We start from the raw sequence: 22,158 nt of genomic DNA, 5'->3' as shown, positions 1-22,158 counted from the left end.
CCCGTACATTTATGTGCAGAGTGCGCTCCACAGGGGACCACAGACCCTGGGTCCTGCGGCACCCCAGGTGTGCACCCCAACCCAGGTCCAAGGCATCTGTGACCAGAGTGAGCGAGGGGGGAGGTACAGAGAAGGGGACCCCGCTGCACACCACAGACTCCTGAGTCCACCATTGCAGCAAAACTATTACCTCTGGGGGCACCGTAAGAACCGTGTCCCAGAGGCCCCTGGATTGGTTGAATGCCATTGCCAGCCAAGCCTGTAGAGGTCTGAGCCTCATCCGAGCATGGCGGACCATGTACGTACACGCCGCCATGTTCCCCAGCAACCTCGAGCAGACCCTGGCGGTCGTGATGGGGACCGAGTTAATTTGGAGACCAGCTCCACTATGGCCAGGAATCTGGCCCTGGGGAGAAGCGCTTCGCCAATCTGGCGTCCAGGAGGGCACCCACGAATTCGAGGTGCTGAGAGGGGGTCAACGATGACTTTTCCTCGTTCAGCATGAGTCCCAGCCTTACGAAGAGGGCCCTTGTGAGGGACACATGGGCCTCTACTTGTTCGAAGGAACGACCACGAATTAGCCAGTCGTCCAGGTACGAGAACACATGTACCCCTGATCTGCGGAGGAACGCCGCCACGACTGCCATGCATTTTGTAAAAACCCTGGGTGCTGTAGAAAGGCCAAATGGGAGCACAGTAAAATGAAAGTGGTACCGGGACACAATAAAACGGAGAAACCTCCTGTGGCTGGGTCTTATCGCCACATGGAAGTAAGCATCCCTGAGATCGAGAGTGGCGTACCAGTCTCCTAACTGTAGAACTGGAATGACAGAAGCCAGGGTTACCATTCTGAATTTGGATTTCATGACCGCCTTGTGAGAAATGTCCCCGAAAAGGGACGGAGAAGGAGAGTTGGAAGGGGGCGAGCCCAGAAAGGGGATGGTATAGCCACTCTTGACTATGTTTAAGACCCAGGCGTCGTTTGTGATTTTTGCCCAGGCTTGAGCAAACTGGGATAACCTGGCCCCAAACGGGGGGCCAGGGTGGGAGGCTGGTGCGTGATTCTCTGGGAGCCTGTCAAAATTGTTGTTTGTGCTGTTGGGAGGGACCTTGACCAACCCCACCGGAAGCACGAGGACGGCGTCTCCAGTATTCCCCACGGGGGATCTGGGACTGCAGTCTCCCCTGCTGTCTGTAGGGCAGCTGGCGATGCTGAGGAGCCGGTGTGTGGATCCCCAAGGACCGAAGGGTAGACCTCGTGTCCTTGACCGTATGGAGCTTCAAGTCCGTATGCTCCGAGAATAACGTCTTGCCGTCGAAAGGCAGATCTTGGATAGTAGACTGGACATCAGGAGGTATTCCAGAGACTTGCAGCCAGGCACCACGGCACATGACCACACCTGACGCCATGGTGCGGGCTGCAGAGTCGACCGTGTCCAGGGAAGCCTGGAGGGCTGTACGGGCGATGGCAGTACCCTCAGAGGTCATGGCCGCAAACTCCTGACGGGACTCGGCAGGGAGCTTATCCTTGAACTTATCCATGGCCTGCCAGGTATTAAAAGCATAACGACTTAGCACCACTTGCTGATTAGCTATGCGGAGTTGCACCCCACCAGTGGCGTAAACTTTCCGGCCCATTAAGTCAAAGCGTTTGGGTTCCCTAGCTTTTGGGGATGGCCCCGGCTGGGGGAGCTTTTCCCTCTGGGCTGCTGCCTGGATGACCAAGGACCCAGGGACAGGCTGGGAGTACAAGTGCGCGTGCCTCAACTGGGGAACATAGTAGCACCTCTCAACACCCTTTAAGGAAGGGGTCAGGGTCGCCAGTGTTTGCCACAGGGCATTGGTAATTTTTGCCACCGTTTTATTAAGTGGCAAAGCCAAATGGGTGGGCGCGTCATCTGAAAGAATATCAATCATCGGGTCTGTGTCCTGCACTACGGGCTCCACTGGGACACCCAGATTGGAAGCCAGATGCCGGAGCAGCTCCTGATGCACTCAGGCATCTATAGTAGGCAGGGCTGGTGCAGGATCCGCCAGGGCTTCGTCAGCAGATGATGATGACAACGACTCCTGTATCGGTGCCGGATCTACCGCAGGAGCCGCGTGCGGTACCGGTTGGACATAGGGCACCGCCTGTGGGCACGTTTCCGGCACCGAGGCCTGTGCTTGTGCTGCAAGGTCTGACCTAGGCAGCCTCTAGGGGGAAGGAGGAGGTCGCGACAACGACGCCGATGGTTGCGTTCGGCGACCCGAAGCATCCGACACCACAGAGGGGGGCACGGGCACTTGCCACTAGTAGTAAGCCCACGGTGTCCAGAAAGGCCACTGTGGATGAGGCGGCCAAGGCTGCTGCACCTGTGAACGGTCACGTCGATGCCGGGAACAGGATCTATGGGCCAAAGAGGCTCCCAAAGATCCCGACCTGAGGGATGTTGCATTGGAATCCGACGAATAATCGGACTCTGGCCAGGGAGGTGCCAATGAGGAGTGACCTGTAACCGACAGAGTGGCAAACCTGGCCATGGACTCGGGCTTGCCAGCATGTACACGGCAGGGACGTGCCGGTGCCGGTGGCTGTTGCGGCACCGGGAGAACAGTAGGCTGTTGCAGCACCGAGGGAGCCGAATCATGCAGCGGTACCAGGGGAACCGATGGCTGTTGTGGCACTGGGGGACCCAGGCCCAGTGCCCGAAGTGGTGTTGGTGCCGAAAGAGGTGCCGGGAGGCCCAGTCACGGTGTCGGTTGCATCTCCGGCACAAAGCATGACGGTGCCAAGACAAACCCCAAGGAGGACGACATCACCGTCAGCTGGGGCACCGGCAAGGTCCACATGGTTGGTGCTGGTGCTTGCGATGGTGCCAAGACGTGCGTCGGTGCTGAAGAGCCTGGTGCCGACGATTGGAGGCACAGTCCCAGAAAGGTACTCTGAGCCGGCGTCAAAGGTGCCGGTGCCGCAGACGTTACCACAAGGCTAGGGTGGTACGGCACCGGTGCAGCCAAACAAGGGGCCGGGAGAGAGCCCAACAACAATGGGTGTCGAGCCCAGTCGGGTGCCGAGTGAGGCTTAGGAGCCAGCGTCAAGAACTGCATCGATGCCGAGGCAAGCGGTACTGGTCCCACCGGGGACAGTCCCGACACATAAGGAGCCTGAGCCTGCCGGTCATGCCGGTGCGGAGACGAAGCCGGAGTCAACACGGCCTCTGGCGTAGGCGACCTCGACCCTTCCGCCTCAACCGACGACGGAGGGGAGGTGGTGAGACTGATGAGGACGTGCACCGCCTCAAAGGTGTCCGGCGTGGACGGGCGGTGCGGGGGCAATTGCCCTGGGTTAGAGGGGTGTTCCGCTCGCTTACGCCGTACCACAGAGGATGTGTGCACCAGTGAGTCGGCACCACGGTGCAGGGCCGGCATGATCTTCTGAGACGGGGACCTCCCGCGAGACTTTCTCACCCTCTTCGATGCCAGAGAGTGAGACCGGTGCCGGGTTCTCGACGCCGAGGCCCGGGCCCAAGGCAGGGCATCCCGTGTGGATGCCGGTGCACTGTGCACCACAGGGTGCCGGCTGTAAAGCCGTCTCCATGAGGAGAAGTTTTAGGCGAGAGACTCTCTCCCTTTTAGTGCGTGGCTTGAAAGACTTACAGATCTTACAGGCGTCTGTGAGGTGGCTCTCACTCAGACACTTCAGACAGCTGTTGTGTGGGTCTCCTTTGGGCATGAACTTTGCATAGACAGCGCACGCCTTGAAGCCTTGCGGCCCTGGCATTCCTCACCCCTGAAGGGGGAGGAAGAACAAAGAATGAAGTAGACACTAACTGCCTAACTAATTGAACTATTTACAATGCTAAGAGAAACGGGAACCATTAACTAAGCTGAGAGAGAGACACGCTCCAATGACCGTCAGGGGCGGTAAGAAGGATCTGAGGTAGGGCAGCGCTGACGGGTACTTATGCCCCTCCACTCCAGGGGGCGCCCTGCCAGCGTACCGCCAGGGAAAACGCTCCGGAAGACGTGGTGCATGCAGTGCGCACACCTAATTCGAATGGACACGAGCAACCACTTGAAGAAGAACTACCAGTTATGCTGAGGTTGATTTTTCTGTAGTAGTTTCTTTAATTGTGGCATTTGCAATTTTGTTTGTTTTTTAGGTAATCTGTCAGACTGCAAAGAATCTTCCCCCAGTCAAACAACTAACATTCTTGCTGGTTCAACTGAAGCAGCAGCAGTAACTTCCTCCACTTCGGCCACATTTGGAAAGTCAGTTCAGACACAGCAACCCTGCTCAGTCAAAGCCTCTTTGTCTTCTGACATCTGCTCCGGTTTAGCCACCGAAGGAGGCAATGCGCATGGAAGTTCTGGCCAAGGTGATTTTATGTACCTACAGTTCAGCATGTCTTTCAGCAGATGCCAAAATTAGTACATATCACCTAAAACTTAAATGATTTAGGAGGAGCTTTACTAACAATGTAGGCATGCAAGGCTTATAAATGCAAGTTCCTGACTTACCGTTAAAAAAGTAGGCATAGCATAAAGTTAGGTGAGCAAAAATAATCCAAAGCATAAAATGAATTCAACTACAAGAGCGTCCCTTGTCCTTAGGGAAGAATATGCCTTTTATAAACAGTGACTTATACAGATTTAACCTTTTGTGAAATCTGAAAAAAATGCCATAGTAGGTAGAAGATTAACTCTGTTTCCCCTAGTTCATACTATTTTCTTTTAACCCCTTGATACTGGTGGCCCTAAAGCTCCCCATTATAAAGTACGAATTCATCTGGGTCAACAAAAAAAATAATTAAGTGGGGAAAGCTAAGCCACCAGCATTAGAGGAGTTAATTCCTGCATGATTTTAACATCATGTCTAAGGTATAGAGGTGTAATTCGAGTCTGCATAGTCCAATCCTGAGTTCCGACAGCTCTTTAGCAGTGCACAGCTCCCTAGACTTTGACTGAACTTGTTGCCATATGTATTGAAAATTATAATGATGATTAAAATACCTTGCTCAACATTGCAAATCCTGCCAAACTAATCAACAGAATATCTGTTCTCTTCTGCTGTTATTGCATCCTTTGGTATATGGTCATATAACTTACTCCTCCTGGACAAGGCTAAAATGGAGATATGGATGATTAACTAACAAAGCTGATTTGACTGATGGTATAGGACATCTGATCACAGTTATTTGTACTTTATAAGTGTCTTTGTTTTCTTCCCTTTATATTCATTTGCAGGCTGGACGGTTTTCCACCAAACGTCTGAGAGAGTGACCTATAAATCTAGTAGCAAACCTCGTACCAGATTCCTCAGTGGACCTGTGTCTTTGTCCATCTGTTTGTATTTGTTCTTTTGTATTTTATCACAACCCATCTTTCTTTTGTCCCCCTTTTTCCAAACTCATCCTTTATATCTCTAATATGTTTGGCAGGGTGCCCTTCCTTCTACACCATCTTTTCTTTCTTTCATTTAAGTAATCATCATTGGCACTCCTTAGTTTATTTTCATTTTTCACATGAAGGCTTTTGTGCACTGCTTTTGGCTCATGCCTGGGTACCAAGAGCATGTGTGGAAGATCTCATCATTTCTTATATAGCCTTATGGTAAATTTTACCCTGGGCATATCAAAGCTTTTGTCCTTTATGTGATTTATGTTGAAGTAATATTTTTATTTGCAATGTGGCAAATATACACGTCTGCTGTCCCAGTTCCAGCGACAACAAAAAGAAATCCAACCTTCTGTAGACGAATGGTCTCTTTCACACATGTTTGGACTACGAAGACATGCATGTAGCAAGCTGATACAATACTAGAAGGTCACTGAAGGGTATAACTTCCATACAAGGGCTGTATTAAAACAACATACAGTACTGTTTATATCCACTTTTTTTCTCCTGCTCCTTGCATGTGGAAATGCTGAGATGACAGTGCTCCAGCTAGTTCTTTCGAAGTCTGTTTTCTAGGTGGTGTGTTCTTCCACAGTAAGAGCTTTTAATTAGTGTAAGTGAGCTCTTGTTGTTATAATTATTAGTAGTGTAAAGATCTGATTACTTCAAAGAAGAGTTCCCTTCATTTACCTTTTCGAATAAGCTAACCTGGCTGGAGCACTTTACTCAGTTTATTTTCTTCTGACCTTATATGATCCCAGAGATGAAGTCAATTAGCAGTTCATCAAAGCACCAATAAGTAAAAAGCATTATCAGACTTCCTTATGATACTTTGAAATGGATTATCAAGATCCAGCACTTTTTTTATTTCAAATAACTGTGCACCAGCTCAAATGAACCACGTATCTTATTTGCATGGTCTCTAAAGTAATTGGCAGTTCAGCAAAACTTAATAATACTTTTTAATTGTAAAATACAATTTTTTCCACCAAACAAATATGCTGCTTTTTGGACAGACAGATTTTGCTTGTACAATAAAGATATGTTGTACTGATCAGGTACTATAGGCCACTTAACATATAATGTTCATAAGGCTAACGTTGAAGAACTATTCAGTCAACTCAGTGTTCATTTGCATTGATACCGAACTTTCCCCATTGTAGTTATACATTGCTCATCATTATCCAGGTGATGCAGATCAAAGGCACAAGACCACTCCAATATGTTTTTCCAGTTTTCTAAATAAACAGTATTTTTTAAAAAAAAATACTGATTTTTTTTTCATTTATTTTAAGATCCCCAGAACTCCACTCATCTAAATTGGTTAAAAGTGATGTTTAACTCTCAGCCTGTGGTATGCAAGGTTTTAACAGTCATTCAAGTTTCAAGAGACTCTGCATATAGGAACTTATCCAAAGAACCTGAGGAATTCTTATTAACCCAATTTTTCCATCAGTCAGTAGCATTATGGTCATAGCTATAGCCTTATCTGCACAAGTAATTCCCAGAAAGGGTTTAATTCCTCTATCACAGGTTTACTATTCAATGCTGCAAAAATAGAGGGGAGAATTTTTGTCTAAAACAAAAAACATTTTGGTCTGTGGCAGTCATGGCTTAATAGAACACGTCAGTACTTAGTTACTTTAAGTTTCCCAGTGCTTAAATAAATGAATTGTATGGTGGATGAACTTTCTGTCACTCAGCCCACATGGTCTTCTCTGTGTGTCTTTTGAGTGAAGTGTTTTGAGACAACAATTGTACTGCCCCATCTGTGAGAGCTAAGTTCTAAACACCTTAGCACAAACACATCCATCCAGAACCATGCCAGTTCAGAAACCAGACCTTTCATTTTTAAATTTTAGAAATTACCTATCGCTTGAGCTGCTCCATGGACTCCCACAATTGAAGCTGTCGGACTTTCTGCTGCCCTGAATGTTTCAGTTTCTTTTCTTTTGAGCTGTTCTCCTGCTGGGTCTAGCAGGTCAATAGCAGAAAACCATGTTGTTGTAATGGGTACGTCTAGACTGCAGGGGTTTTCTGGGATACTAGAGGTATTCCAGAAAAACTCCACCGCATCCAAGGAATGCTTTTGCTCTTCTGCTTTTTTTTTTTGCAGAAGAGCAAACGTAAACCCTGTATACCTCTTTCTACGAGGAATAAAGGTTCCTCCAAAAGAGGAGGCTTTTCTGTCATTTGGCCCCATTTGGTGGGATAAAGGGCACTCTAGATGGGGCCAAATGGCAGAAAAACCTCTTCTGGAAAAGCAATCGGAAAAAGCTACGCAAATTGTGGGGCGCAATTGTGTAGCTTTTTCCGAATAAAAGGCTATAGTGTAGACTAGCCATAGTGTGAGAACAATTTGGATCTAGTCCTGAACTGCCCCTAAGGCCAGCAGCAGGAGAGATTGTTGTGCACTCAATCCAGGAGAGGAATGGACATTTTGCTACTGGATCCATCTAACTGGAGTAGTATCTAGTCCTTATGCCCATGACCATAGGTGTATGTAGCATTTGTAGGAACCAAGGTTTTGAGATACACAGTGAATGCACATTGGATAAGAGATCAGAATCTGGTCCTTTGAGTGGAAGCAGTTGGAAGCTTTTATTGGAAGTCTTAAATTTCAAACTTCATCTTTTAAACAATATCACCTCAAGCCAGAATTCCATTGATAAGCAGAAGCAATCTTCAGTGGAAATCTATAATCCCTTTAATCAATTTCCTAGTATACCTTTTGGTTTTAGCGCTTACTGTCAAGAATAGACATATATGTCAGGAAACTACTGAGAGTACTCTGACATATTTAACTCTTAAACATTTTTTCTCCAGATTAGAAATTGGCACATTGCCTGCTAGTACTGAAGTATGAAACAGTTGTAATATTCCCACTCATCATTCATAATTGCTAAATAATTAGGTAACATGGGTGATCTATGCATAAGAAAAGATGTATTTCAGGTGGTGAAAGCAGTTCAGTTAAGGATTAGAAAGGATTCTGCTTAGCTAATGTGTACTTCATAAAAAGACTAATGTTAAATGAGTTCATGCTTTGTGGTTTATTAAACCATTTCTCTGTCATTGCCAGTATATAGCATTCCTTAATCACAAGGCACCAAATTGTTTATACTAAAAATAGCATTATTTAAAATCTTGTCATAATCAAAACTCTTAAAATTGTCTGCTGGAGTGGGCCAAAATAAAGTAACCACAGAAGGTTAAAAGGAATTTCCATCTCATTTCACCAGCACAGTTAATTGAAAGTCCTCTTCTACAAGTCCCTGAGTGCTTGTGCACAGTACTGAACACTCACAAGCCTGCCCTTCCACTGTCTTAAGAGTGAGGTGCGCTGAACACTTTGCAAGGTCACATCAGCTGAGTGTATTTATAATAAAAATATTAGGCAGGTTGGGAGATCAGTGAAGTGAATATTAACATTTCTCATCTGAAATTAATGTGTAGCCACATTAAAATACCAAGTAGCATCAGATACAATATAATATGATGAATTATGATGTCTCTTCAGATGATACTTCAACACATTTTTTATGAACCTCCCACAAAATTGACAAACTTTCCTCAAGGATGTAGGAGTTCAGGCCTCACCTACCAAGGAAAGGCACACTTACATTTGTTTTTTACTCACTGTAGGAACCCATGTGGGAACTGTTTAATTTCCGTTTGAGTGATTTATTTCAACTTAGCTTATATCTTTTCCCGAGTCAATTTAAGATAAGAGCAGAAAAGGGCACTTTTTACTGACATTTCCAGCCAGGGGTTTGAAGAGATTTGATTACACTGGTTTAAAGTAACCCCCTTCCCTCAGTGCAACTTGCTTCTATCAACAAGCCCTTCTGCCTGGGCTTGTTCTGTGGTTTCAGTTAGCTGAGCATTCGTCAGTGCTTCACTGCTATGTCCATGCTAAGAGTTGTTGCTACTTATGCTTTAGATCTACAAATTTAGCTCCCAATCCTGCAAATTATGTATAGATGGTGGTGTGCACTCACACAGAGCCCTATTGAAGTTAATGTGGCTCTTTGCATGCCCAGCAATCAGCTTCTGTAATGTAAATTGCTGGATCAAAGCCAATTAGACTAACTCCCTATCCTTCCTATTTAATTGTAAGCCACTTATTTTGGGTACCTTCATTTTTTTAATCCGAAACTGCTGGGAAAACTTGGGCCAAATTTTCAGAAGTGCTGAGAATCCATAATTGCAATTGAGGCCAGAAGATCTGAAAATCAGGCATAGCAAATATCTCCACTGGGCTACGAGAAATCAAGGGCTGCTTTTGAAAATGTTGGGTTATTATTTCCCCCATATTTTCCCTCTCTTCTGCTGTTTACATGACCCCAAAGCTTGAACACTTCCCAAACTGCTCTTTGATATAAAGTCTCAGCAGGGTAGCCGAGTAATTTTGTTCAGTGTTGCATCTTTCTTTGCATTTCTAATAGGATGGAATGGTTTTAGCATAATCAATGTTGGAATAGTTCCAGAAATGTTGTTAACTTATACTCCCTCTGCTGGTTACATAGAGGCTTGGAAGGATTCAGTTATCTGAAAATGTCAGTTCATGTTGATTTTCACTGTACATATACAAAGCAATGAGAAAATATTTCCATCAATTTTTATCAAAATTTACAGATGGGCAAAGGAAGAAAAATGCTTCTTTTAAACTTACTAGACTTAGTTTTAAGGCTGTTAGTTTTGTTTTGGGCAAATGATGTTGATCACTTATGTTTTAATAGTTATAAAGCTTTAACTTTTTGAATCTCAACATCTACTGTCATGAAATAGTTGTTTGACCATGCCTCCCCTGAATTTCTGACCCTCCATAATTTCCCACAGAAAAATTTATATTGATGAAAATATTTTAAATGTTTTAAAATTACCATTGACATTATTTGTCAAACTATTAAAAATAACCCAATTCTGCCAAGCCTGATTAGGTGCAATGAGAATCAGACATTCAATGAAAGATCTTGCATAGATCTTTGGGAAGGGTTTTATAAAGTACCATTAGAACATGTGCTGCTAAATTTGATGCTTTTATGAATTCTTCCCAAAATGTTTTTATCTCAAGTGTCTATGTATCAGTGACTTAAAATATCAGAGCATCTGATGGAAAATGGTCCAACAGTTTATAGAAATTTATAAAGTTTGATTTTTAGCTTACAATCTACTTGGTAATTGTTGATGAATAAGTAGGATAATAGTAGACTTTGTGGGTCCTGGAAAATATGGACGCTGCCTAATTTCTCAATGAGGATAACTGAAATCTGAGGAACACTCTTCCCCTTTACTATTAGTACCGTCAGGAAGTCAGATTTCAAATATTAATTACTTACATTCTGTTTATAGCTTTCCATCTCCTACACTCCTTTTGTTTCAGAAGTGATAACAAAAATACAAATTGGATTTACCTTTATAAAAAAGTGCCTCAATTTTTAAGTTCAACTGCTGTAAATATTACCTGAAGGCTTTTTTAAAAAAATAACTTCTCAGACTGATTCAGTGCTCAACTTCAGAAGTTATCTCAATCAAGGTAATGTTTTTTTGTCTTCCAAGCAATATTCTACAAAGATATTGTTTGAAAAAGTAAGCCCTGGTTTGGTGGTTCACTTTCCTAATGTTTTTGTTTAATAGGATCCTTTCTTATAGACACATTGGTGGCTGAGTAACTTTACTAACTAGTGGTACCATTATACTCAGTGAGTCTACTCAAATGGCTAACCACTCATGCTGAAATGCTTATATATAGCTTTGGGGTCCTAGTTGACACAGGACACAAAATGATGTGCACAATTTTGTGTGTGTTTTGTGTGGGGGGGGGGGTTAAACTTAGTGATCTGAGTGTGTGCAGTAATCTGCTGCATGCTTTTATGTTTTCTGGGCAAAAGTTCTTTTCACTGTGTACATTTGCTGATGGAGCCAAACACTTCTATTTACATTTTTCAGTATTTTGCAAGATAGATAGCAAAACCACCATCTAATTTTAGTCAACCCAGAGATTTGTAAAAAGAGGCATGACTGTCGGGTGGGGAAAGACAGGGTAAGGCACATGTAGGAGGTATGGGAGAGAAAAAGGACCAAAAAAAAGTCTAAGGTAACCCAAACTCAGTTCCGGTTATTATTGTGTGTGCCTCTATCTGCCTTTTAAATGTAAAGAGCTGAATACTGAAATACTGGGATTTGTTCACGTACAAATCAAGCATGACACTTTAGTGAGGTCCTTCTGTTTACAGGGGGGACAGCATAAAAATATTCTCTTCCAGATCCTTTTTTTCCCTTGTGCCACCCATGCCAACACACAACTTGTCTCTTTCCTCTCATTCTAACTCTGGAGTGTCTCTCCTCTTTCTCTTTCTAAGACTCATTCAGAACTGGAACTAAGAACCTTGAGCTCCAGAGTCTCATGGTGTGTTGGTGTCATGCTGCCAAGCAGGGGAGCTGCACTGTCTGGAGTTCTGCTGTGCCCTCTGATTTGCTTATAGGTTGAAGTGGCAGCTACATAGCAGGTTAAACCTTCCCAGCTATGCCCTTACCCCTCCTAACCCCTGCCTGGCACATCAGCATCAGATTTTCTTCTCCCCAAAATCCAAAATATCTTTCAGAAAATGTGATACTCTGATAAGGAATGCTAGTGCTGCCTGGCAAGTCCTTACGCTCCAACAACGTGATCTGTAATAGTACATGTGCTGCTGAGCTTGTAAAATAATGATGGAGAATGTAGCAATAAGGCAATACTGAAAAGACACAGTCTGGTTAAAAATGAGACCTCTTCTATAGTGCTGAACTTTGTGCACCTTGAAATGATGTGAAAGGAAAACTCGTGTGTGGCTTTTTTTAGTTCAGAATTTTGCAATTTGACACATTCTTATTATTAAAGCGGATAAAAAAATTGGCCTCAGACCTGCAGAACAATGTATCTTTTTGGACTGGTAAAACAAGACTTTTGTAGTTATTTTACAGTTAGTCTTTGCAGCCAGACTAGCTTTACTTGTTAGTGAAATCATTTTTTGGCATCCTATCATGACCTGAATTAAGATCATTTCCTGCATAAATAGAGTAGGAATCAAAAAAGCCCTATTTGGAAGCCAAGGTGATTTTTAAAAAAAACTTTAAACTTTACTGAATTTTGTTCTTGGCACACAGTTATATCCTCTAAAGCTTTTGTATGGTTGCACATTAATGTAGGTTTGGGCTGCCCAGTTATTTAGATTTCCTTTACTCGCCTGAACTGCTGACTTTCTGTCTGCTCCTCCTTGCATAATTACTACTTTTTAATTGCCTAAAAGTACAGAAGCTAGTCCATCAGATCTGTTGTGTTTAGTCTTGCCTAACTCTGTGTGTCTTTGTATTGTTCTACCTTGTAGGGTCCACCCTGAAACGACTATGTCTAGGCAAAGATCACAGTAGTAGTAACTATCCCATTTTTGTTTCTCAGTATTTCCTTCATAGCATGGGATTTTTTAAAATTTATTTTTGACTAAAATCTAGTTGTTTACTTAATAGCAGCTGTTGTACCTTTGCTGACATTAAATTAGGCTGCATATGACTTGTGAGCAGGTATCTCTTTAGTTACAGTGCATGTCCTGTGATGCTTTGGGAAGCATGCATGCTGCAAGATGATTGTGATTTTTTTGTGTGTGTGTGTTATGTGAGAGAGAACAGTACAGTGCTTGTGTCAAATCTTCTGTGTACAGTTTTTATAAAACTGCCATTTTGCTGCTGGCTGACCCTATAGCTTGATGCTACCTCATTCCTGTTGAGATGCATGAAATATTGAACACTATTTGAACAGTTTTATCCTCAAAATACACACCTTCTCCCTGGTCCCTGTCCTGAAAGAATCAGAGCAGGAGTCATAGAAGCCAGAACAGAAGTTTAATGCATGATCATTTAAAGGAGGATGCAGGTATTTTATGTGATTAGAGGAACATTAGTAGGGCTACTCACAATGCACTTTATTGGCTGGAAAATTCATGTTGTTAGAAAAAAAAGACTGTGTTGGTGTTTGTAAATGAATCATTTCACGCCAGTTATCTGAACTTTTTGCTTGGAGAGATGGTCTTTGCTTAAAATTGTATTTTAAATATATCCTGTTAAAATGGTTTCACTGAATTTTTCCCTGGGCATTAAAATATCTGCACCTTTGTCACTTCCCATTCAGTGCTGTTTTTGACATAGTACTAGATTCCCAGGAAGTGGCATTCCATCACGTACATGGGACAGTTATTTCTATAACTGTATTAGAGCGCTTTTGTAGTCTTTGAAGCCTCATCAACTTGACAGTGTCCTCTCTTTACACTAGAAATCTGCATTATACTTGCTAAGCTTATTTTTCTTGTGTAAACTCATAAAGGTTAACAAAAATGCACATCATTTGTGCATTTCTTTTTGATCTAGTAAAATCCTAATTCGCAAAAGCTAATAGCTGCATCAAATTCTAGTCTAGTGTTAGTATGGAGATGGTTTCGTAAGTGGTGTTACATCAACACTACTAAATTAAGTCCTGCACCATTACAGAACTATAAATGTGGGCACATAGACCATTTCTCGAAGCAAAGATGTTCTTTAGAAAGCAATGAGGCCCTGAAAGGACAAAATCAACTTTTGAATGATAGTGTGTGAGAAACATAAACCAAGCAGCAAAGTGGTGCACTAATGGTGACAGAACTGACCCTTCTTTGTGTGTGACTTTCTAGGATCCTCCACAAACAGTCTTGTAACGTGTCCTGAGCCTCTACCGCCGCCAACTCTGCAGGTCCAGGTGCAAGCTAACAACAGTAACAACAAGAAAGGAACATTCACAGACGATCTTCACAAACTGGTGGATCAGTGGACAAGCAAAACTGTTGGTGCAGCACAGTCAAAACCTTCTTTGAACCAACTGAAGCAGAACCAAAAAAGGCAAGACATGGAGCCAAAGGCTAATTCCACGCAGACACAGAATGAGACATGTGGAGTAAGTGGCGCTCCTTGAAGAACATACATTTTGCTGAATGTCTGACAGCCATGGCAGAACTCATAGGAGGAGGAGGACATAAACTAAAACACACTGCAATGTCCATCTCACTTCTCTAAGTACTAAAATAGCTGATGGTTTTTGGTCTTTTGGCGATAATTTTAGCAACCTATGGGCCAATATATCTTCTTCTTTTTTTTTTTTAAATTAAGAACTGCTAATTAACCGTTGATAAACAGCAACACGCTGACTGGTGATCCATACACTGCTTGGCTTAAACACGGTTTTACTTTTGCTAAAATCCCTCTCCTTTCTAATGTTAATTTTCCTCCTATCGAATGGTGGCTGCACTAGAAGCTTGGTGTCTTATGCTGCAGGGTCTCTTTCTGCCAGATGCTTTGTGAATTCTCTGGCTGGAAGAGAAGATGCCTGTGAACTGGGCATTTAGCTGGCCCGTGCTGGTTGAACTGTACCGTACTAATCACATCTACCTTAGAGGCACTTCTAAAATGTCACTAATGTGACCCTGAATACACTGAGGTGTGGCAGTACTAGCATGTCCTACCCACTGCTCCTCTCTGGTGAGTGAGATGGGTGTGCACCTATGTGCACACATTCACACTTCATGGCTGAGGTGAAGAACTTACACTAAATCCCTGCAGACACAAAAATGAAGGTGAGAGACAAACCATGAAGCCCAGTCACACCTCACATAAGCCCCACAATTCTTCCTGGCCTATAGTGTCCTCTTATGGACTCCATGACTCCTTGCCCAGTAATTTTTGCCTTGTTTTGTTTTTCAGAATTGAGTCTAGAAGAAATAAAATATCAATAAAGATGATGAGGGGTGGGGAACACTGTGAAAATTGTACAGTGGTCTTTTCCGATCAGAATAACTAAACAGTGACAGGGAATCATTGCCTTTTTTAAAATAAACAAAACTCCAAGCAAACAATTACAAAAACCTAGAAAAACCCTATTTTTTAAAAAAAAGACGCACTGCAGTAGTGGCAGGAGATTCATCCCTGTTGAACTGTGCTGTACAAACGTAAGTGCTTAGGAGCTTGCTGATCTCTTTCATGGGACAAAGTGAAAATCTGTGGCACTGCAGCATGCAGGCAGGTTTAATGGGGAAAACAAGCCTACAGTACAGTGAAGCTGTTTAAAACAGAACTTTTTGTAACAAGAAGGGGAAGAGTCATAACTTTTGTCTACGTAGTGATGATGCAGTTTTGTTGCCCAGATATGTAATAAATGAGCAATTTGTTTTACAACACTACCCATATCTGTCTGTAGATCCTGTCCATTATTGCAAGCTAACCATACTTTTGGTTGGTCAGTTCTTGGATGGGAGATCCCTAAAGATGCTTCAGGAAGTGTTTTGGGGGATATAGTAGCTGTCATTTCACCAGATCCTAACCCCCACACCACGACAGGGGCTTTGCAATTGGAAAACTGTCCTTGATGAGACGTTGGCATGTTAGAGTTGTTAGTCCTGGTGTCCTGCTCAAGCTCCAGTTTAGGGGATGACAGAGTCTTTTTCCTAACTCTCTTGATAACAGCCATTGAGCAGTTGTCTTTGTTTCCTATCCAAGACTGTTCAGTGATGTGCACAGCTTGAGAGCTCCCATATTCCACCTCTAGTGTAGTAGAGTTCTTGTGGGGGATGAGGAGGAAGATATTCTACATACAGTCTGCAAAATGTGTGGGGATAGGTGTCCTCCTACAGCAAGGTTATTGTCCATGGAAGTTAGAGAATTGACTGAGATTTTAGAAGAAATGAAGGCAAAGTTAAAATCCAGATACCCAGGACCCCGTATGTCACTGGACAGATACACAGGAGCTGTGAAGCCCTGCTGTGCTTGACCAGAGAGCTTTCCCCAGTGCAAGCTGTCCTATGTGCCCTAAGACAGGGATCACACCAGAGGCAAGGCCAGGGCAGGTGGTGAGTCCCTACAGCACTCCAGGGATTTTTGAATGTTGCACCTGCAGAGCAGGTCACATGCAGCCCTGGGACAACTGCCATTAACTGGAGCATCCTTTGATCACGCTGATTCTCCTGGAGTCCACACTGGCTTCTAGAGCAGCCTTGAATCCTGCAGGTGCAGAGATGGTTCACGGCCACCTTACCTGCAATTGTCCTTGATTCTGGCCTGTGGCACCAGAGACACAACACAGAATTCTAATTGTTGCTGACAAAACCAGGGCAACAGATGTGATTTAAGGGGGAGGTCTCCAATGGTACAAGTAGCATTGGGTGTTAAAATTTTCCCTGAATCTACAAATGTTTGGGTGGATTTGAAATTAAAGGAGACCAGGATGATTTGTGATACTCGAAGAGGAATAGCCAGAAGAAGAGGGATGAAACTGAGCCAAGAGACACTTAATCTGGACAACAGGAGAAAAGGCCCACTGTTGTCACAGAAGCCATTGGGAGCAGGGACTTCTACATATGGCATTGGGGAGTCCAATACAAGGCTGGGCAATTGGAAAGAATGCAGGAAAGAGCCACAAAATTACATGAGGGTTTAAAAGCTATTATCTGTTGCTCTTACCAAATCGTAGATTGAGAGTTGACTCGATTATAGTGACTAAATACTTTCCCAGGGAGAAAATATAAAGTGCTAAGTGGATCTTCAACCTAGTGGAGAAAAGTATTACAAGAACCCAGGGCTGGAACTTCAATCTCAATTAATTCAAATCAGAATGAGCTTCACATTTTGAAGAATAAGTTATTAATCATTGAAACAAATTCCCACGGGAAGGGTGTGGGTTCAACTTCTCTTGACATCCTCAGTTCACGGCTAATTCCTTTCGTGCTTTAGTCAAACATCAGTTATTTGGCTTAATGCAAGGATAAATGGGTAAAATTCCCTGGCCTGTGATGTTCAGGATATCAGACCAGATGAACCAATAGCCCTTCTGCCTTTCTAAGGTATATAGGGCTCTGTATCAAATCTCTTAAAGGAGGGGGAAAGGATCCAAAAAGAGTTGCAATGGCTAAACAGAGTAAGAGAGGCTGTTAGAAGCATCCTTTAAGCATTGGAAGTTAAATCCAACAGAGGAGAATAGAAAGGAATATAAGCTTTGTCAAATGAAGTGTAAAGATACAATTGGACAGACCAAAAAAGAATTTGAAAAGCAACTAGCAAAAACACTCAAAAACTAACTGCAAAATTGTAAGAACCAGCAGGGAGCCTGCCAAACCACCAATGGGGACCCTGGACGATTGAGATACTACAGGAGCACTCAAGGAAGACCCAGCCATTGCGGAAAATCTAGATGAATTCTGTGTCAGTCTTCACTGCAAAGGATATGAGGGATTCCTACACCTGAGCCATTCTTTGTAGGTGAGAAGACTGAGGAATGGTCCTATATTATTAAACAGTAACATGTCATCAGGGCCAGACGGTATCACCCAAGAGTTCTGGAGCAACTCAAATGTGAAATTGCAGAACTACTGAGAGAGGTATGTAACCTATCACTTAAACCAACCTCTTCACCAGATGGCGGGAGGATAGTTGATGTGACGCCCATTTATTTAAAAAGTTTCTAGGCCAGTAAGTGTAACTCCGTTACCAGGCAAATTGATTGTAGCTATAATGAACAGAATTATAAGACGTATAGATGAACACAGTTTGTTAGGGAAGACTCAACATAGCATTTGTTTATTGGGTCAACAAATGCGTGGACAAGAGGGATCTAGTGGATATAGTGTACTTGGACTTTCAAAAAACCTTTGTCAAAGTTCTACATCAAAGGCTTTTAAGCAAACTAAGCAGTTACAGGATAAGGGGAAAGGTCCTCTCATGGATCCATAACTGGTTAGACAGGAAACAAAGAGTAGGAATAAGTGGTAAGTTTTCAAATTGAAGAGAAGATCTGTGTTGGGTAGGGATGTATTGGAGCCTGCAGTGCAAGGCAGCAATTGGATCCCTGGGAGTGGGGCCAGAAGCTTGCATATAACTGTTACAGTAACTGATGAAATCCTGCCAGAAGCATGGGGTAGCAGCCAGCTCTCCATGAGGAGGACCGGCAGGTGGGAGCTGGCTCCTGTTGACGCTGGCTGACGACTCCACACCCAGGGAACCAACTGCTCCACAGTATAAGCTTTATACTGCTGCGTGTAATCACTAAGATTTTCAGCGGTTACACGGTTACCTAATTAACTGCTTTTTAACATCCCCAGTACTGGACCAGCACTGTTAAACATATTCATAAATAATCTGCAAAAAGACGTACACAGTGAGGTGGCAAAGTTTGCCAATGACATAAAATTACTGAGTATAGTTAAGTCCAAAGCAGACTGTAAAGAGCAACACAGTAATCTCACAAAACTGGGTGACTGGGCAACAAAATAGCAGATGAAATTTATGGCAGATAAATGCAAAGTACGGTAAAACCTGCGCTATCCGGCACTTAACTATCCAGAAAACTTTAGAAACCGGCAAATTTCTTAGGGGCTTGGTGTGGCCATGCGGTGTGGCGCTTTGATCCAGCCGGCCAGAGGCTGGGCGTGGCCACGCGGCATTTTGATAGCTGGGTTCTATTTCAGGCTTCGAGGAGTAGGGAATTGGCAGTCAGACCCCAGTATTCTATTTGTGGTACTGAAAGGAAGCCTTGCCTTTTGGAGGCTTCATAATTAATGTGGCGGTCTGGAGTCCAGGACCCCTGGGTTCCATGGATGGCTCTGGAGGGGATGTGGTCTGGCAGTCAGAGCTGGGGAGGAAAGGAGGCTCTTTTTAGGAGACAGAAAGATGGACCCTCAAATAACCGGAATTTTTAGATAACTGGAATGCCCTAATCCCCGAGCATGCCAGATAACACAGGTTTTACTGTAATACATATTGGAAAACATAATCCCAACTATACATACAAAATGATAGGCTCTAAATTAGAAAAAGATTTTGGAGTCATTGTGGATAGTTGTTTGAAAATGTGCTCATGGGCAGTAGCAGTTAAAAAGCTAATAGAACGTTAGGAAACAGATAAGACAGAAAATAACATAATGCTACAATATAAATCCGTGGTACGCCTGCACCTTGAATACTGTATGCAGTTCTAGCCCTGTTGCCCTGTTATCTTAAAAAAGATATATTAGAAATGGAAAAAGGACAGAACCACAACAAAAATTAAGGATATGAAATAACTTCCATGTGAGAAGAGATTAAAAAATCTGGAACTGTTCTGCTTGGAAAAGAGAGAACTAAGGGGGGATAAGATAAAGGTCTATAAAATCATGAGTGGTGTGGTTAAAGTGAATTAGGAAATGCTTGTTTGACCTTTCCCATAGCACAAGAACTGAGGGGGGAACGGGTGTCAGAGATGCAACTATTACAGGAGTGTCTGTAAACACCTGACTGCCAGATGATAGAAGATTAAGGTTAGAAGATACCTCAGGAGGTCATCTAGTCCAACCCCCTGCTCAAAGGAGGACTAAACCAAACTAAATCATCCCAGCCAGGGCTTTGTCAAGCCTGGCCTTAAAAACCTCTAAGGATGGAGATTCCATCGCCTCCCTAGGTAACCCATTCCAGTGCTTCACCACCCTCCTAGTGAAGTAGTGTTAACTTATATCCAACCTAGACCATCCCCAGTGCAACGTGAGGCCATTGCTTCTTACCGCAACCACTAGTTCCATCCTCTTTGGAATCTCCCTTTTGGTAATTGAAGGCTGCTATCAAATCACTGCTCGTTCTTCTCTTATGCAGACTAAATAAGCCCAGTTCCCTCAGTCTCTCCTCACAAGTCATATGTCCCAGCCCCCTAATCATTTCATTGCCCTCCCCAGACACTCTCCGGTTTGTCCTCATCCTTTGTGTAGTGGGAGGCCCAAAACTGGACACAGTTCTCCAGATGTGGCCTCACCGTTGCCAAATAGAGGGAAATAATCACTTCCATCGATCTACTGGCAGTGCTCCTACTAATCAGCCCAATATGCTGTTAGCCTTGTTGGCAACAAGAGTACACTGATTTGTATCCAGCTTCTCATCCAATGTAAACCCCAGGGCCTTTTATGAAGAACTGCTGCTGAGCCAGTTGGTCCCCAGCCTGTAGCAGTGCTTGGGTTCTTCCGTCCTAAGTGCAAGCACTTGTCCTTGTGGAACCTCATCAGACTTTTTTGTGGCCCAATCCTCCCATTTGTATAAGTCACTCTGAGCCCTATCACTAGCCTCAAGGATGTCTACCTCTCCCCCCCAATTTAGTTTCATCTACAAACTTGTTGAGGGTGCAATTCATCGCATCCTCTAAAGTCAAGGTACATCACATTCACCACTTTCCCCATGTCCACAGAGCCAGTTATCTCATCCTAGAAGACAATCAGGTTGGTCAGGCATGACTTTCCCTTGATGAATCCGTGTTGACTGTTCTGATCACCTTCCTCTCTTCCAAGTGTTTCATAATGGATTCCATGAGGACCTGCTCCATGATTTTTCCAGGGACTGAGGTGAAGCTTACTGGTCTGTAGTTCCCTGGATTATCCTTCTTCCCTTTTTTTATAGATGGGCACTATATTTGCCTTTTTCCAATCACCTGTGTTCTCTCCCGATTGCCACAAGTTTTCAATGATAATAGCCAATGACTCTGTAATCACATCAGCCAGCCCTCTCTCTCAGATGCTGGAACTGGATAACAAAGGGTGGAGCTCTAAATTATTGCCCTGTCCTGTGCATTCCTACTGAAGCATTTGGCATTAGCCACTGTCAGATAGGATACCAGGTGAGATGAACCATTGGTCTCACCCAGCATGGCTGTTCTTAATTCTAAATAATAGTGATAGAAATGTAGCCGTGTTAGTCTGGGGTAGCCTTTTAAATCTGCACTTGAAAGGGAATCCTCTGAACTGTCATTCATGCTAAAATTCGACACTCTACGCGTGGGTCTCAACAAAGACCCCAGTTATCTTACCCATTGCAAAGATAGCTTCCCCAATTATCACCTCTAATACCATTAGCCCACAGACATTTACCTTTCCCCACCTCTAATACCATTAGCTCACAGATATTTACCTCCCTCCCCCCCCCCCCCCCCGCATCCCCCTTCTGTTCTGAAATTTGATTTGTCCTTTTCATATGTGTTCTTTTTTTTAATTGTAACCTTTGGTATATATGGTTGTGACTATTTTCTTCCACTATTTGATCTGAGGAAGTGGGTCTGGCCCACGAAAGCTCATCATCTAATAAACCATCTTGTTAGTCTTTAAAGTGCTACATAGTCCTGTATTTTGTCTTAATTCTAAAGAAAGTAGTGGCAGCTGAGTCAGTCTAGTTATCTGAGATTTTTTTAAACTGGGCAGAGCAATCCTGGTGTAACTTTGGGAGAAACTTGCATTGCCAGTTCTCTGCCCAGAACTGCCATTAACATTAATAGGAGTAGCACACACGATCCTAAAGCTCGCGATCCACTTCTCCCTCAGCCTATGATACTGTCAGCAAACTTTGTGTATTTTTTCTGAAAGAACGTATGTGTTGCCCTTCCAGTCCTTTTATTGCCCTGAGCAAATTATTTGCTTTGCGAGTACAAGGTATTACAGGTAACTATTTTACGAGTGAAAGCTCCTCTTTAAGGGGATGTCAATTAACAGCTCTTCAAAATGGTGGTGGAGGTGCTTGACCAGTTGCATACAGATGTATAGCATTTTTCTCTTCTTTTCCCTCTCCATAGTTGGAAGCATAGTAGGCAGTATATGGGACTGGGCTAGCATAGGAGGATTTTAACTTTCCTTTCCAAGGGGGAAAAGGAACAACTTCGATGGTGTTCCTATTGAAATGACAATTCCTACAGTAAACCCATGTCATGTTGCCTGTCATTTTGAG

At 43.5% G+C, this 22,158-nt stretch overlaps 1 protein-coding gene across 15 annotated transcripts in view; it reads left to right on the top strand.

The window, feature by feature from the left end:
* The window catches only part of WNK2 (WNK lysine deficient protein kinase 2), a 198,221-nt gene that overhangs the window by 158,301 nt on the left and 17,762 nt on the right, over positions 1–22,158 (top strand). For 11 of the 15 annotated variants that reach the window (XM_075938943.2, XM_075938942.2, XM_089781184.1 and 8 more), the window contains 4 exons: positions 4,146–4,361; positions 5,230–5,328; positions 12,750–12,794; positions 14,082–14,341. In XM_075938943.2, the coding sequence (XP_075795058.2) occupies positions 4,146–4,361; positions 5,230–5,328; positions 12,750–12,794; positions 14,082–14,341 (620 nt within the window). Of the gene's footprint in view, positions 1–4,145; positions 4,362–5,229; positions 5,329–12,749; positions 12,795–14,081; positions 14,342–22,158 lie in introns of those variants that run through there. The other 4 variants (XM_075938940.2, XM_075938949.2, XM_075938941.2 and 1 more) reach the window with 4 other exon arrangements.

Source organism: Pelodiscus sinensis, chromosome 11, assembly GCF_052426305.1.
Source record: "Pelodiscus sinensis isolate ZL-2025 chromosome 11, ASM5242630v1, whole genome shotgun sequence".
Lineage (NCBI taxonomy): Eukaryota > Metazoa > Chordata > Testudines > Trionychidae > Pelodiscus > Pelodiscus sinensis.
The sequence above is the reverse complement of the archived record's forward strand: the minus strand, read 5'-3'. Positions and strand labels throughout refer to the sequence as shown.